The 15,210-nt window shown below is 33.4% G+C and overlaps 1 protein-coding gene across 1 annotated transcript; it reads right to left on the bottom strand.

Moving 5' to 3' along the window:
- Nucleotides 1-255: 255 nt before the first annotated feature.
- LOC145662683 (uncharacterized) lies at nt 256-15,002 on the bottom strand. The gene is made up of 3 exons (XM_081728508.1): nt 14,712-15,002; nt 5,629-5,776; nt 256-3,432 (listed from the first exon to the last, which is right to left on the bottom strand). Exons 1-3 carry the CDS (start codon nt 14,791-14,793, stop codon nt 3,210-3,212), a joined length of 453 nt encoding a protein of 150 aa, XP_081584634.1. The 5' UTR covers nt 14,794-15,002; the 3' UTR covers nt 256-3,209.
- Between the last annotated feature and the right edge of the window lie 208 nt (nt 15,003-15,210).

Raw genomic sequence — 15,210 nt, 5'->3', positions numbered from 1 at the left:
GAAATTAAAATTTTATCTTTACATCCTAAGGGAAGAAACTTTACCTAATGTACTAATCCTGTATAAAAGACAAATCAAGTAGATTTTCTTCGTTTAGCTTGTAGCGATAAATGATAAATTTTTACCAATGTGACTTCCGCCGTCCCTGCTCATTGTTAAAAAAAAAATGGAATACCTGTTTCTAGGAGCTCGCTTCTTCAATTGTAATACGAGCAGAAAGATTGTAAGGAAATAAATATTTCAAATTATTATTGGCACAAAAATGTATTTTTTCTAAATAAATTACAGCAATTATATAACACACATTGTTGTAAGGGTTTTATTAGAATTATCAATGTTTAAAGCTATATTTTAACCCATGTACGTAACATACACGAACATCTACACACACACACATACATTCTCGCAGATACAAACACACAAGATAGTCAAAGGAAAATCAATATTTTAATCCCATAAAAATTCAGTACTTTTCACAAATTAAGAAACTTACATTTTACTTAAATCTTGTGAACTGCAAGAACTTTTATTTTAAAATAAATTTATCGTTTTTCTACTGAATATCATAGTTAGAAGTATTTAAGATATGTTCAAGAAATGCAGTTATTTCATCATAAATAAGAATTTGGTACAAACGTTTTAAGTAATCGCAACTTGAAAATTTGCTTAAGATTCCAGTACTTAAGCACAAAATGTATCTCTTTTTAGCATTATAAATAATTCCATAGTGACTAGCACATCAGAAAGTAAGAATATGTTTTATATGATATTAAAGTTTGTAATAACATTACCCGCATTATTTTCAACCAAAGATTCACAACTATACATATTATATACTACAGTCTGATTATAAATGATTCATCAGATTTTAAAGTGAAATATGCTGAAAACAATACAACACGAAGAATATCTTCTATAGGATATCAAAGTTCATAATTAAATTACATGCACTATTTTTAATCAAATCACAACTATACAGAACTCATTTCACAACCATGTTATATAACTTACTATTTATATTCTCAACAGATATAATGTTTTTATTTATAAATGTACGAAGTCAAACTGTTCGAAACATATTGAACATTCTATCAACCAAAAAATAACGTAAATAATTTGAGGTAGTATTCAGCTTCAATCAATCATAAAATATTTGATTATGTCTTTATATTAAGACGACAACTACATCGTATATAAATAAATATAAATAAAGAGACTCGTTCCCATTAAGTCATGTAGTCTTACAAATTAATAGAGAGCACACGTAAATATATAATTTGAGAACATACTTTGTAAAATAGCTCAAATAATTGGGAATAATTACAATTAAATTTACCGTAATTTACTCTCAAAATTAGTTTCGTTTTGAGCTATTACTTTATTGTTATATGAGCAGTTTTTTTCGGAATTCTTTTTGACAAACTTCTCATACTAAATAGTGTCAAACACAATTAGATCTCATTCAGTTAAAAGGAATCAATGTCCATAATATACTTGTATACTATCGAAAGAACAATTAAATTCGATAACTCACTTTGCATGCTAAATTATACAATATTTATGGTTCTGCCAATTTCTTCATTACTGTTTATTTTAGTTTATAATTATTATTTTCTAAAGCGCAGACATCTTGTGAGTTGAATATTTCCTACTCAAACTTCAAGATCATGTACGACCTACAAAAGACTTTAAGAACGTTTTTGCAACATGTACTATTAATGATCTTTTTAGAAGCTAGTTTATAAAAATATAACATAAAGTGTGCCAATCGTAATACATTAATTTCGTCGCCAAATTACAGTTTTATTTCTGCCCTTGTATGTTTCTTCAGAAACCCATTTTGCTTCTAGTAAAAATATTGTTGACGTCAATTTGTAACACTGCTGAGTACTGCTTTTTGTATGACGTCAGCTTGTAACACTGTCGCGTACTTCTTTATATTATTGCCGAGTACTTCTTTATATAATTGATCACCCATCCCAATTAGCATTGAACTCTTCTGTCTGCAACTTGTAAACTCTGAGAGCAATACGAACTCTCGGCCCAACACTTAATATACGTGTTTCGCGTAAAATGTCAGGATTTGGAATTGTAAATTTAGAATTACATTATAATTACACCATTTCACAATAAAACGTATGAATTGATAATTGAATAATGGCATTTGAGATGTAAAATTAAGCTGAGCGAAGCATCTGGCTCTCCTTTTTTTTTTAACAATATAAGAGTTATTTACAATATTTGGACATTAATTTTTTTAAGGTGTGAAAGCAGCTTCAGATACAGTTATTATAGGTGAAATATGTCTAAATGGCTTGATTCCCTTGTGCACTGCACGTGCCATTTGTGGAAGTAATCCGACAGTAATATTTTCAGTCAAGAAAGCTTCGTCTTGATGAAAGGTATCTGCACCCTCTCCCTCTGAAGAAAAGAAATTGTCCATCATTTCTTCTCCAAATTGAGTGTCAGGTTGTAGAATAATTTAAAAACTATGATTCGTCCGATACAAGAGGTACCCCCCTCCCTCACAAATGACCCCCTAGCTAAATTAATCATCATCTCCGGGCAGTGTTTTATACCCGATCGCATACTAAATGCTAATAATTATTATGAATTGTTATTTGTGTTCCCCCATCGTCTTATGCATTCAGTGCTATAACTATTGATTAAATAGTTGCCTACGTGTAACAGCGACAATCCAAAGTCCAATGCTAAGTAAGTGGAAAAGTTTTAGGGCCACTATTCCGCTAAGATACTACATCAGATATATATCTTTATTCCTAGCTCTTACCATCAACCACTGAGAACATTTTGACATTATCAATTTGCTGTTCTTGAATTATAAACGGAGAACGAAATTAAAAGTATGCTATGCTCAATATTACAAAGGTTGTTTAAAGTTTTTTTTTTTTTAATGAGAAATACACATTCTCACAAATAGAGCACAAAATTAATACCTATTGCATAAAACTATTTGTTCTCAAACACATGGACTTCTAATACTTAGAAATTCATTATATTTATGACGTCAGAATACTTTCCTGTTCCTTGACTACTTCATTCACCTCCACGTTTGAAGAGCTCCGTCTACTTATCTTATAAATGCAGACAATACTGAGGTTTTATACATTGCGTACCCACCAAAGGAAATATATCTTCCACTTGTAAGCGCTAAACTGTGAGTAATGATTACTTCCTATCGTGCGCTATTACGAGAACTTGGACAATTTAAGGCCTTGCATCAACCAGTTATAGACAGCATTCCTCATGATCTCATCTTGTGTTTCCTGCAGATAGTTATCCTCTAGCGTTCCTTCTTCAGATTCCTTGCCAACACCGTCTAAGCAAATAGGTTCAGGGCAACAATCAGGATATGGTAACTCTAAATTCCTTGTTAAGAAGCATGGAGGCTCCACTTCGATCACACTGCAGCTGCAAGAAAGAAAAAAAAAACATAAAATTTCAGTTGTTTGGAAATAAGGAACAATTCCTAAGCACATGAATATTATATATCTTTTCTATTTTTTTCATTTGCTTGTTTATTCATAGTAAAGTATAGTCATTAACATGAATGAAGTATTCATAACTTCGCATAACACCATCGTTACTTGAGTAATTAAAAACATTCTTTTAAAAAGTAAGATTACTTCATCCATATTAAGCAGTATAGTTCACTGAACTTAAACGTTTAATCCACAAACCTAAAGAGAAAGAGATTGAATGCTGCGAATTAATTATTAAGACAACTTAATCATTTCCCTGGCAGTGACTCAATTACTGGTTAACTACTCGTTTAGAGTTCATATAGTTCGGATTCCATAGGTTACTAAAATGAAGAAATAGAGCTTTGAGTTGAGTAGAGTTGAGTTCAGTTTAACGTCCCTTTCAGTAGCAAGGCTATATGAGACGTGGACCTACTGATTAACGTGAAATCCGAACCACATGAGCTTCCGCCAGAAATTGAACCCGAGTATCCCACGCCAAAGGCGTGTATGCTAACCGCCTAGTCACGAAAGAGCTCTTTTTTAAATAATAGTTGTATTTAGTTTCTAATAAACAAAATTGTTTTAAAATACAGTTATCAAAATTAAATAATAATGTTATTTAAAAAAAAAATAGTTCACAGAATACCAAAACAGCATAATACGTGATCAAATGCAGTTGAGTTCGTTCTTCTAGTCTCTGCCTTAACTTAGATTGTGGGGGAATTGTTATCCTGTCAATGTTGTAATTTCTATGGATGGCAAGAGCTCATTCGTGGCTAAGCGGTTCGCGTATGCGCCTATGGTGTGGGAGACCCCGGTTCGATTCCCGGCGGGAGCTCATGTGGTTCGGATTCCACGTTAATCAGTAGGTCCACGTCTCATATAGCCTCGCTGCTGAACGGGACGTTAAACTCAAAATCAAATCTATGGATGGCAACACTGAAAATTGTTCATATTTTCTGTTGTAGAATAAGACTATCTATGATTGTAGTAAATTGCATTTCATTATCTTCTTTCACTTACGAAAAACAAGCAAAGGAAAAATGGTAAATTTTGTATTATTTTTAGTATGTGAGGCTCTTAATAACGTAATTGGCTCACTTTCTATAATTCTTGATACTTTTCACTGTATTTAAGTTCTTACTAAATATCGAGAAAATAGGGATGAAGTTAGCGAAGAGCCTCAAAGAACGCGCACATACAGTTCGATATTTTTTGGTCATGTAGCTCTCGTATTCACTCGCAATACTTTATAATAGAAACTTCAGATATTTTACAGCCACATCACGTCCGAAAATAATACAATACTTTTTTGTATTTAAAAATATATTTCTCACAAATATATTTGATTTAGAACTGTAAAAGAAAGGCTCTTAAGAAGAACATTCTTTGAATTGAGAAATTCCGTATAAAAATAAGATTCTCATACTATTGTTATATTTCTGAAATGGGCTGTAGATGTCTTGAGCTGCCAGTGTGGCAAAGAATACTACTGATTCTTTGTCTCAAAGGTGGGAGAACATACAGTGCATACGTTTCGGATAAGGAAGTATTGATTGGATAGTTTGGTGTTTAACATTTCTCTTCAGTGTCGAAGCTCTACGAGACGTGGACCTGTAGTTTAACGTGGGACCTGAACTCGGATCCATTGCGCCCAAAATACGTACGTATGCTAATCACGTAACCAATAACTCGTTCAGATCAAAGATTCCTTTAATATATAATTAGAAGAAAGTGAATTTCATTTTATTTTTTAAAAACTTAAACTACTTGTATTTTAAAACAAAAAACATTTAAGCTCCCAGTAATGTCTAGTATCATATTTACTACTTTAGTTCTTACTAAATTAAAACTTAATAGCATTGTGTAAGTTGTGGGTCTTGATATTAGAGCCTCATTTTCTTGACTTGCTACAAATATTGAACCTATTATTTCTAAGTACTCTCTTGATATCGAGGAACCTTCCTAAAATAGTTTATAATTTTCATAACGCCTCATTGAAAATTGGAATACGTAGCGCTCTGTTTAGAATACCTAGAAGATCTTCAGTGTTATGAGTTCTAAATAATGTATTGTATGAAAAATACAAATAAATTTGTGAAAATTTGTTTTTTATGGATCATGATTATTATAGAATACTTACGATGCTAACTCCATGAAAAGTTTCTGGTCACCGTTCGTAACTTCACTGCGTGCAAAACATCGAAGTCTTGTGCAATCAGCCAAAGTGATGCTCTCTCCAGGATTATATGCTTGCTGCGTTTCGTTCCAGAAGCATTGGCCTGGGTGATCTGCATTAAGAAATAGAAAAGAAAAAAGAATCCTTAATAAAATGTTGCTATTAATTTACACAAAATTTGCTTCTACATAGAATCATATGGAATTTAAAAATCTAATATTGTTGACAATTCTTATATGCAAAGTTACGTATTTCTAGGGAAACATAAAGATTCAGAACCCGCTCCGAAATTCTCAGGTTTATAGCGATTAAATAAAATCTAACATTGTTGCAATGCTTACGTAAGAAAAACACACTGCAGTGAAATGTGGGAGCAAGAACCCTCTGTGAAATTCTCTACTTTACCCCGGATAACATTTAAGTTATTTTCGAGTTCCGCTACTGAGAGTTCTTCTTTCATTGAAGCATACCTTCCCTGGTTGATTATTTTTTCTTAGTGTGATATTTCCTCTACAGTGCACGAGGGACGAAATGAACAAAAAATGAATACTTTAATATTCGAAAGACACTTCTACAGCGAAAATAAATTAAAAAGAAATAATCTACCTTTTTGATATCCTCTTAATTCGTAGTCCTATTTGCGGGCATCGAACTAAACACAGTGCTAAGTGATTTTGAAAGCTTTGAATCAAGATTAGCATTTATATACTGCATAAATTTGGTCTGTTTGTTGTATCTTTGAAATACAGTAAATTTGCAGCTGAGCATGTTACCCGAAACACAGGAGCTCCCATTTGGAATAAAACCAAGAATCTTACACCGAAGTCCAGAATACTATTTAGCGCACCATGAGAAGCGTGGAATGAAAGCAACTAATGTGCTTAACATTTCTTAAATTGTATTTGCGTGTGCTTGGCTTATGACTCAAGCCTTCTTATGCAATACATCAATGACCATCTCTAAACTTTTTCGGACTGTAAGGCCGTAAAAGATCAATTTCGAAGTGCTGAAACCCTCTAAACCTTCCATTTAACAAACACACAAGAGGACAATTAAACAAAATCCAACATTTTTCACTACATTTGCAGAGAAAACAAAATTTTCTATTACTTTTAAGGAATATAAAAATGAAGATGATTAATGGTTAGTCGTTATATTTTACAATTATATCAATATGAAAAGAACTTACTTAGATATTGAATTATTTAAACTACAAATAATTATAATTAGTGTTGATCGAATTGTCGCAAGAGAATTTTTGGAAATCAAGGAAGGATCCTTTTCCAAAACCTCAAGGTGCGTTCATATGGATGTCACATATTTATGTATCATGCCTCTAGGAAGAGAGTGCAGCGCAAGCTCAATGGGACAAAATATCGCTGAGATACTGTATGTTTGAATTAAACATTAATTATAATATAACTCTGTTACAAAAATATACAAAACTCTACTTTTGTATTGTTTTTTAACGTGAACATTGTGAGCGCTCATAAGAGCTGGTCAGTTCTACATAAAGCCAATTTCGATAGGAATCAGGGTTGGCTGGTTTAAACCAAGGTGGTTTAAGCCAAGGTGGTTTAAGCCAGCTGTTTTTTTTTTTTAAAAAAACAACTGGTTTAAACCAAAAAACGAAAAATGCTCGTAAAAATGTAAGTGTTTGTAAAATCTTGAACACATATTTGTGGGTTATTACGTTTCATTCCCATATATTATCCGTATTATATTCAGACCTAAATTCCCATTCATTACTCAAAAAGATTATACTACAAAAGCAACTTTTTTAAAATAAGTTTATAAATGTTTGTTTTGTGAGTGTTATTATTGTTATGTAATTGCAATCAAAGAAAAATTCTAAATATTGTTTCGTTTCAATGTTTACTATTTAAATATTTATAAAATACATCAAAATGCCGTACTTTGTGTGTGTGTGGGGGGGGAGTCATACAGACCTCACGAGACACATTTAGTGAAATGAGAAGAATCTTTGCTATCTATTTATGTATAAATGAGTCTGAGCCAAAGTGGACACAAATAATTCTTATCTTTATTCACTTTTCTTACCGATATGCAAACTAAGTCGTCGTATTTCTTTAATTTGGACCAATAAAAGTCGTTGTTAACTAACTTGAACTAAATTAGTTCTTCTGTACTCCGTAATACTTTGAAATTGCCCATATGTAATTCTGTATAATGGTTTCACTTGTGCAACTGTTTATCTTTTTGTCCTTCTGAAATGACTCTTGACAGTTATATTAAGAAGCATGTAAAGATCAGTACAACGTATTTTTTATCAGGATTCCTTCGTGAGTGAGTCGGCAGACGTATCGCATTTGTGGCCAATTAATCCTGGTTCCGAGTTCAAATGGAGGACAATTTCTCTCGGATGTAACTCGAGAAGCGATTTTTATTCCGCTTTAGCTTATGTGGCCCCTTCCAGCATAACCCGGTTGTTGCATAATAACATCAAGGCGAAACAAACTTATTTCTGTCCATATATGATATGAATATATAGAACAAATTGTTTAAACCAAAAAAAAAAACGGTTTTATTGGTTTTTTCAATAAAAATCATGGTTTTTGCCAACCCTAATAGGAGTATAGTACAACAGTGCCAAACCACAAAATATGAACAAAATTTAGTCGAATTTTCTCAGTAGATTTTACTGCTTATTTCTTGTAGAAAAGCCTAATCTCGCATATGCATATAGTTTTGTTTACAAGAATATTATAGACACCCATCTCTATTTTAAAAGATAAATTTTCGCAGCGGTGTCTGAAGATCGCAATTTCTGAAAGGAAATTCTCGTCATTTTGCTTTAATTCCGTCTATGGATAACGAATAGCAATGTCATGTGTATACCACGTGAAGGAGCTTGGTTTGTATGGCATGACATTTCCTATATTAATATTCAAACCGGATAGTGATAGGAGATTTCTAGTCTTCCAGTTTTAGTAGAGAGATTAGAGTGGTAATGGAATGCGTTCTTAGGGCGTTCAAGTGATTACAAAGAAATCACTTCTCTCTATCTACAGTAAGTATTACTACTTTTACTCCATAGCGATCACCGTTAAAACCAGAAGTAATTGATTTATGTCACTTCCGACTCTAATAAAGAGATTAAAGTGGAGATGAAATGCATTCTTGGAACGCTTAATTGATTGAAGAAAACCGCTTCTCGCTATCTGTTATTGTTTTTTACTCTGTAGCGATCAATGTTTAAGGGTCTTCACTACAGCGAAATTAAACTACCGCAAACGTAGTGAACTAGACAATACGATTTTGCATATGATACCGTTATCACAACTCATCTATCTGCTTTCGATTTGCAACTGTAGATAGATTTAGGATGTTTTGCGGATTCTGTAAATAGCGGCATACCAAAATCAGATAGGTGAATTGTGGTAAAGGTATCACATGCAAAATCGTATTGTCTAGTTCACTACGTTTTCGCTTTTCGAATATTTTTATTTGTTTTGAAGATATTACAGAAAAACTCTAAAATTAGCGGTAGTTTAATTTCGCTGTAGTGAAGACCCTTAAACCAGAAGTGGTTGCTTTCTATCACTTCCAGTTTGAATATAGGGCTATTCTCCAGAAACAGCTAAATTCCTAAATTATAACCCTCTATATCCCGACCAAGATTAGTGATTCATCAAATAGTTTTGATGTTGTTGTTGTTTTTTTTTTTTTTTTAAGATTTTTCATCTCCTGGATGGAGGGACGGACAGACGGAAGGGGTAAATACATAAAGTAGTTTTGGTAAACTAAACATCTTGAAAGTAAATGGCCTTTGAAAGACATGAAAGTGGTCAGTTTTATTTTCAACAAGATTGTATGTAAACAAAACATGGTAAGAATATCATAGAAGAAGAACTGAAATTAAAAATTAAAAATAATACCAATAATAAATAACATCTGACACCAGAATGCTCCACAAGATGTAGGAAAAGGCGTTTGAAACCATTCAGATTGAAGAGAAAAAATGTAAAGAAGCTCCAGCAGAAATACCTGACACCGTGTCATGCGAAAACGAACTAAGCGCCACTTTCATACTTTTAAGAAAATTACGTATAAATTAGTGTTGTAAATAGAAAAAAAACGGTTCGTATTTTTTCAGAAATGTACGTTTTTTTTAGAAAAAAAACATTGCCTCTCGTTTTTTTTCTAAATTTCGTTTTTTTTTTCAAATAGTCATTTGTAATGCATCTTACGTCTATTTAAGTATGAAATATTTTTATGTAGGTATAATCACCGTAAAATGCAACATAAATTAAACGCTAGATACTGATACGCTACAAATATTTTACAATTTACATGAATACCATACCTATTAACAATTCGGGTTTCAGCAGTTTTCATCAATATCAACTAAGAAATAAAAGTAGAAATGAAATTTTGTTTTTTCGTGAAAGCAGGCCTTTAATAAGTACGAAAATAATGTCACGAGCAGTATAAAATTCCAATAACTTGTCTAAAGGTAAAAACTAATACTAATTTGCCTAATAGTATTTTTCTAAATGTCATATATAAATAATTTGTCGACTAGATATATATGATATGCAGAACCGGCTCTACCATATATACAGTGGTGTATTTACGATTTTGTTTCGGGAGGGGCTTTGCTAACTTTCGGGGGGGGGGGCTTTGCCTGAAAATGTGAAAATTCTGCAAGATATTTCATATACTTTATTATAGTAAGTAAGATTTCGGGGGGGGGTTAAGCCGGGAAACCCTCCTAAATACGCCACTGTATATATGCAACACGTGCATTTGCGTGGAACGGCAAGCTTGGATGGTCCGGCAAAATCTGTCATAAGTATATTATTTAAATTAAATATTTCTTGTTGGAAACATACTTCATGATGATGGTAGTTACATTTACTAAGCTGACCTTCTATTTGAATACTACATTCATAAATTATGTTTTTAGGTTGCATTAGTTTAAGACCACATGGACAATGCTAAAGCAAATGGTCGAATAAATCCGAGCACAAATTTCTTGATTGTTGTCAAATGCAAGAATTCAATTCTCGAATAGTAGTGAATATCTGTTCCATTTCGTATGTTATCACAGTTTTGATATGAAAGTAGTCTTGTTTTTGTCAGAAGCAAGTTCCTTATCATTGAAGATAGAAACAAGTTTTTTAAAAAATGTTAGGAGATGTAGAAGAAAAGTCAAGAAATAAAGATAAAAGATGTAGTTGCACTGGAATTGCAAACTGATACATTGAGATTGAAGCTCGATAGTGAATTCTATAAAAAGGATTACCATCTATCCTCTGCAGGTATGTTTGCTTTATCTTTCACTATCATAATAGATTCACATTTAAAGAAAAAGAAACATACACAACGGAATTGCATTTTTAGTAAGTATTTAAGCCTTTCTGAGTGCGACTGCACTTACCCTCACCTTTGTTGTTCATGCTGAAGTAGCATACTTAAAATCATGACTTCTAAGATTTGTTCTTTCTGGAGAAAGCGGGAGGCGGCAAATTATGCCATTGCACTAGGCGACAAATTGACTAGGACCTGAATATAGGATGACTCAATTTGAAAAATGAAATGAAATCTTTGAGTTTTACGTCCCACGGTTATGCCGGTGAGGCTAAAGGAGACGGTGATGATGAGTAATGAATGAAATGGTGGAATGAAGAAATTGGGAGGAAACGGGAGAACCCCGAGAAAACCCACGCACACGATGTTTGTCCACCACAAAGTTCATTTGGCGGGGGCTGGGATCGAACCCGAGACCCCAAGCACCAGAGGTGAACGCTCTACTACTGAGCCACCGCGGCCCCCGACTCAATTTGAAGTAATGCAGGGTGTTTCAAAATTAATATTAGGGTTTTGAAACTTTGTAGTGTCTATTACAATTAACTTACAATTATAAACGAAACTCCCCTAAATTGAATGTGTTTTGTGCCATATGGCGAAAAGTCTATGGGTCTTTCTCGCCTATCGACTAGATGTGTGCCGTGTGATGAATGAATCTCACATTGAACACTTGTAGTAAAGACTGTTTGAGGTGCTCTTTTACTTGATGCATTGCTCATAATTATACGTAATTGTACGTAATTGTACGTAAAATGTAGTAAGTACTACGAAGACTTAAAACCCCAAAATTTATTTTGAAACACTCTACATTTCTCACCAACAGTGTTGGAACTAAGATGTAAAAAGGAGAGAAAATTTTCCCTATAAAGTTATTGTTTACAACGATATTATTATTAGTCGAGACTATAACTACAACAACAACACGAGTTAGTAGTCAAAAAAATGTAATCAAATGTGTACTCGGTGGCCCAGGTGGCCAAAATGGCACACACGGGTGTGTCATTTGTTTAATCCGCTCCAGTGTGGACACTAATTAAGATATCGGGATATTGTTCTTGCAAAATGTGGTTGGACTATAGTTTATCATATTAATTTCTTTTTCTTCTGGTGTCGAATTTCCTTCTCAAATTTCACCCCAGTAAAAAAATCGAGAATTTTCTAATTTCGAATTTCCTTTACCTTTTTTTCCCTTGTAGCTTCCTTCGTTGTAGAAATATATCCTTAAGACTTGCCAGGTAGATACCTCGGATAGATACCTAACTGTTGACATCAATTGGACGGGCCTGCGCGCAGTGTTGCCAATTAGGGAAATTAAAATTCTCCTATATTTGGGCAAAAAATTAGAAATTTTTGTTTATAAATCCGTACCTATACGTTCGAGTGCAAGTCAACTTACGCCAATCGAACATTTGTCCTTATTTAACAAACGAAAGTACAGATCGTTACAATGGGATAATTAGGGGACGCACGTAAAATTCGTATTTAGGTTCTAGCCCTTGATTTTTCTAGTTTTTCCTTACTTTTCTGTTTACCGTAATATCTTTTTGGTAATTAAAAGCTTTGTTCCTTAAATATCGCCATAATACTTGTAGGATATATTAGTGGTGTACTAATGTTTAATTAAAGATAGTTTGCGTCTGTCTGGTTGCAGTGTTGCCAGCTACAAAATATTTTAATTCCAGATTTTAGGGGGAAATTTTGGAAAAATTATATGTTTTGTCTCTATTATTTCCCTCTTGTTAGCTATATCGGAACAAACGTACCAGTATCTGGAAGTCTATTCTTTGCTCTACACAACGCACTATAGAAAGTTTCAATAGGATAATTAGGAAAAGTACAGTTGAGGTTTACAGTGGACCTTGTTCTCTAATTGGAAAGATAACTGTGATTTTTCTTAAGGTAGAATGAGATATTTTTTATTGACATGCTTACTTTATTAGATATCATCACAAAACTTGTAGGATATATTAGAGGGATACCAAAGCTTATTTTAAGATAGTTTGTGTGTGTCTGATAGTAGTGTTGCTAGCTACAAAAAATTTTAATTCCAGATTTTAGGGGCAAATTTTGGGAAAAATTCCCTTTTTTATTTCTATTATTTCCTTCTTGTTGGCTACATTCGAACAAATGTACCAGTGTCTAATAGCCTCATCCTTAGCCTACACAGCGCACCATAAAAAGTTTCACTAGAATAATTAGGGGAAGTACAGTTGAGGTTTATAATAAACCATGTTCTGGAAATGGTAAGAAAATGGTGAACTTCTGAGGTAGAATTAGATTTTTTTTTCAATTTCATGCTTACTTTGTTATATATCGCCATGATACTTGTAGGATATATTCTTTGAGTACTACGGTTTATTTTCAGATAGCTTTTGTCTGTCTGGTGGCAGCGTTTCCAGCCAAAACAATTAATTCCCGCTATTAGGTGAAAAATTCGGAAAATTTCCCTTTTCCCCTCTATTATTACCCTCTTACTGGCTACATTGAAACAAACGCACCACTACTTGAAAGCTTCCTCTTTGCCCTACAGAACGCACTATAAAAAGTTTCAATAGGATAATTAGAGAAGCTGTACCCCGGCATATTTGATTTTTGCCTCTTAGGCGTAAAAAGTGTCAAAATTTCATGTGTATGACAGAATTTTTTCTTTCCCTCTTTGAATGGAAGCCAGCGACTTCAGGATTTCACTGTACCTTGTCAACACACCAAAGATTTCTTTAGGTTACTTGAACCCATATAGCAGCTGTGGTGCTAGATACCAAAAAAAAAAATTTTTATTTGGTTAGGGATTTTTTGTAAATTTTCACCCCTACATTTCCCTCAATAATTTCCCACCCGTTGGTAACACTGCAATACAACTTACACCAAAAAATAGCCACATTCATTTTCTTAAAAACAAGGCCTTAACCATATCAATCGAATGAATAGTTTTTGAGCAATAAGTCACTAACTGGAAATGTAGGAAAACGCCAAAAATGGCCTGGGACCGAAAGGAATAATCACACAATTTTGCTCGTATAGGTTCGAAGAAACAAAAGATTTGTAAGTTACGAGGGCTTCGACTCAAGTTCTGTTGATTATTTCAATAATCTGCAACATAAATCAATAAATAATAGTTGGCAGAAAAAAAACAGACTTTTGAAAAAAAACATGAAAAAGAACGATGTTTTTTATTGAAAAAAAACTTCACAGAAAAAAAGCCGTTTTTTTGCAACACTACGTATAAAGGTTGATGTCCAACATAAATGTAGCCGTAATCAAAAGTGAAATTATGGTTTTTTTTTTTTTTTTTTTTTTTTTTTTTTTTTTTTTTTTTTTATAGAAAGGTGTTGGTTTTCCTCTCTTTTCGATTGTGGAAACCGTTCTAATGCGTATCAGGAACCAATCGTCGCATTTACGTGGATTTTCCAAGTTTGGCGCTTAGTTCATTTTTGCATAACACGGTACATATGCAGAATAGTAAGAAACTTTCTGAAAATCGCAGAATAAAATAGAAACATACATTAGACCCTAACAATTAATCCTTCTCTCTGGTCTAGTAGCTAGCGAATGCGCATTAGAGCAAAGTCATCTCGGGTTCGATTCTCGGTATGATAGCATTAAAATTGGAACACAATACGGTGATTCGGAATCCACCTAATTTTGTAGGTCAACGTTTCATACAGCTGACACTAAATTTCAACAAACAAATAAGAATAGTAATAAAAGCTTACCAGGATGAATATAAGCAGGTTGCAGGAATAATGCACAAAGTCCTGTGGAGAGCAAACAGCTGAAACACACCAAGCGCATCATAGTAATACTATCAGCGTATAATGTTTGAAGAAACAATACTACTGTATAATTTTGCTGTCTGTGAGTAAACTAATAAGCACTCGCCACAATAATGTAAGACACTAGTAAGACAGTTTGTGAGATAGTGATGTCATTTAGAGTTCGTTACACGTATATAAATAATTCAGTACCACGGGGAAGCTGTATGATCTGACGTTATGATTCTTCATTTGTTGACGTCATATCGACGTCATAGAGGGCGGTACCTGTCTTAACGTGACGCGCGGCTGAAGCCTTTTTCGGAGGCCATAGCATACATTCCACATTCAACTGAGAAGAGTTGAGTAGGTGTGTGGAGAACACGTACGTATTCTTGGGAGTTGCCACAAGTATGAGTTCCCCGTTGTTGCAAGTTGCGGTTGAACAAAAAAGTGCATC

Source organism: Thermobia domestica, chromosome 10 (assembly GCF_964235325.1).
Source record: "Thermobia domestica chromosome 10, izTheDome1.hap1.1, whole genome shotgun sequence".
NCBI lineage: Eukaryota > Metazoa > Arthropoda > Insecta > Zygentoma > Lepismatidae > Thermobia > Thermobia domestica.
This window is presented reverse-complemented; position numbering and strand designations above follow the sequence as displayed.

What these genes read in the sequence shown, in the direction of transcription:
- LOC145662683 (XM_081728508.1), bottom strand. Translation starts at nt 14,793, where the DNA reads ATGATGCGCTTGGTGTGTTTCAGCTGTTTGCTCTCCACAGGACTTTGT. An exon ending in ACCTGCTTATATTCATCCTG is followed by an intron (nt 5,777 to 14,711) that starts GTAAGCTTTTAT and finishes TTCTTAATGCAG; the next exon opens with ATCACCCAGGCCAATGCTTC. An exon ending in CTTTTCATGGAGTTAGCATC is followed by an intron (nt 3,433 to 5,628) that starts GTAAGTATTCTA and finishes TCTTTCTTGCAG; the next exon opens with CTGCAGTGTGATCGAAGTGG.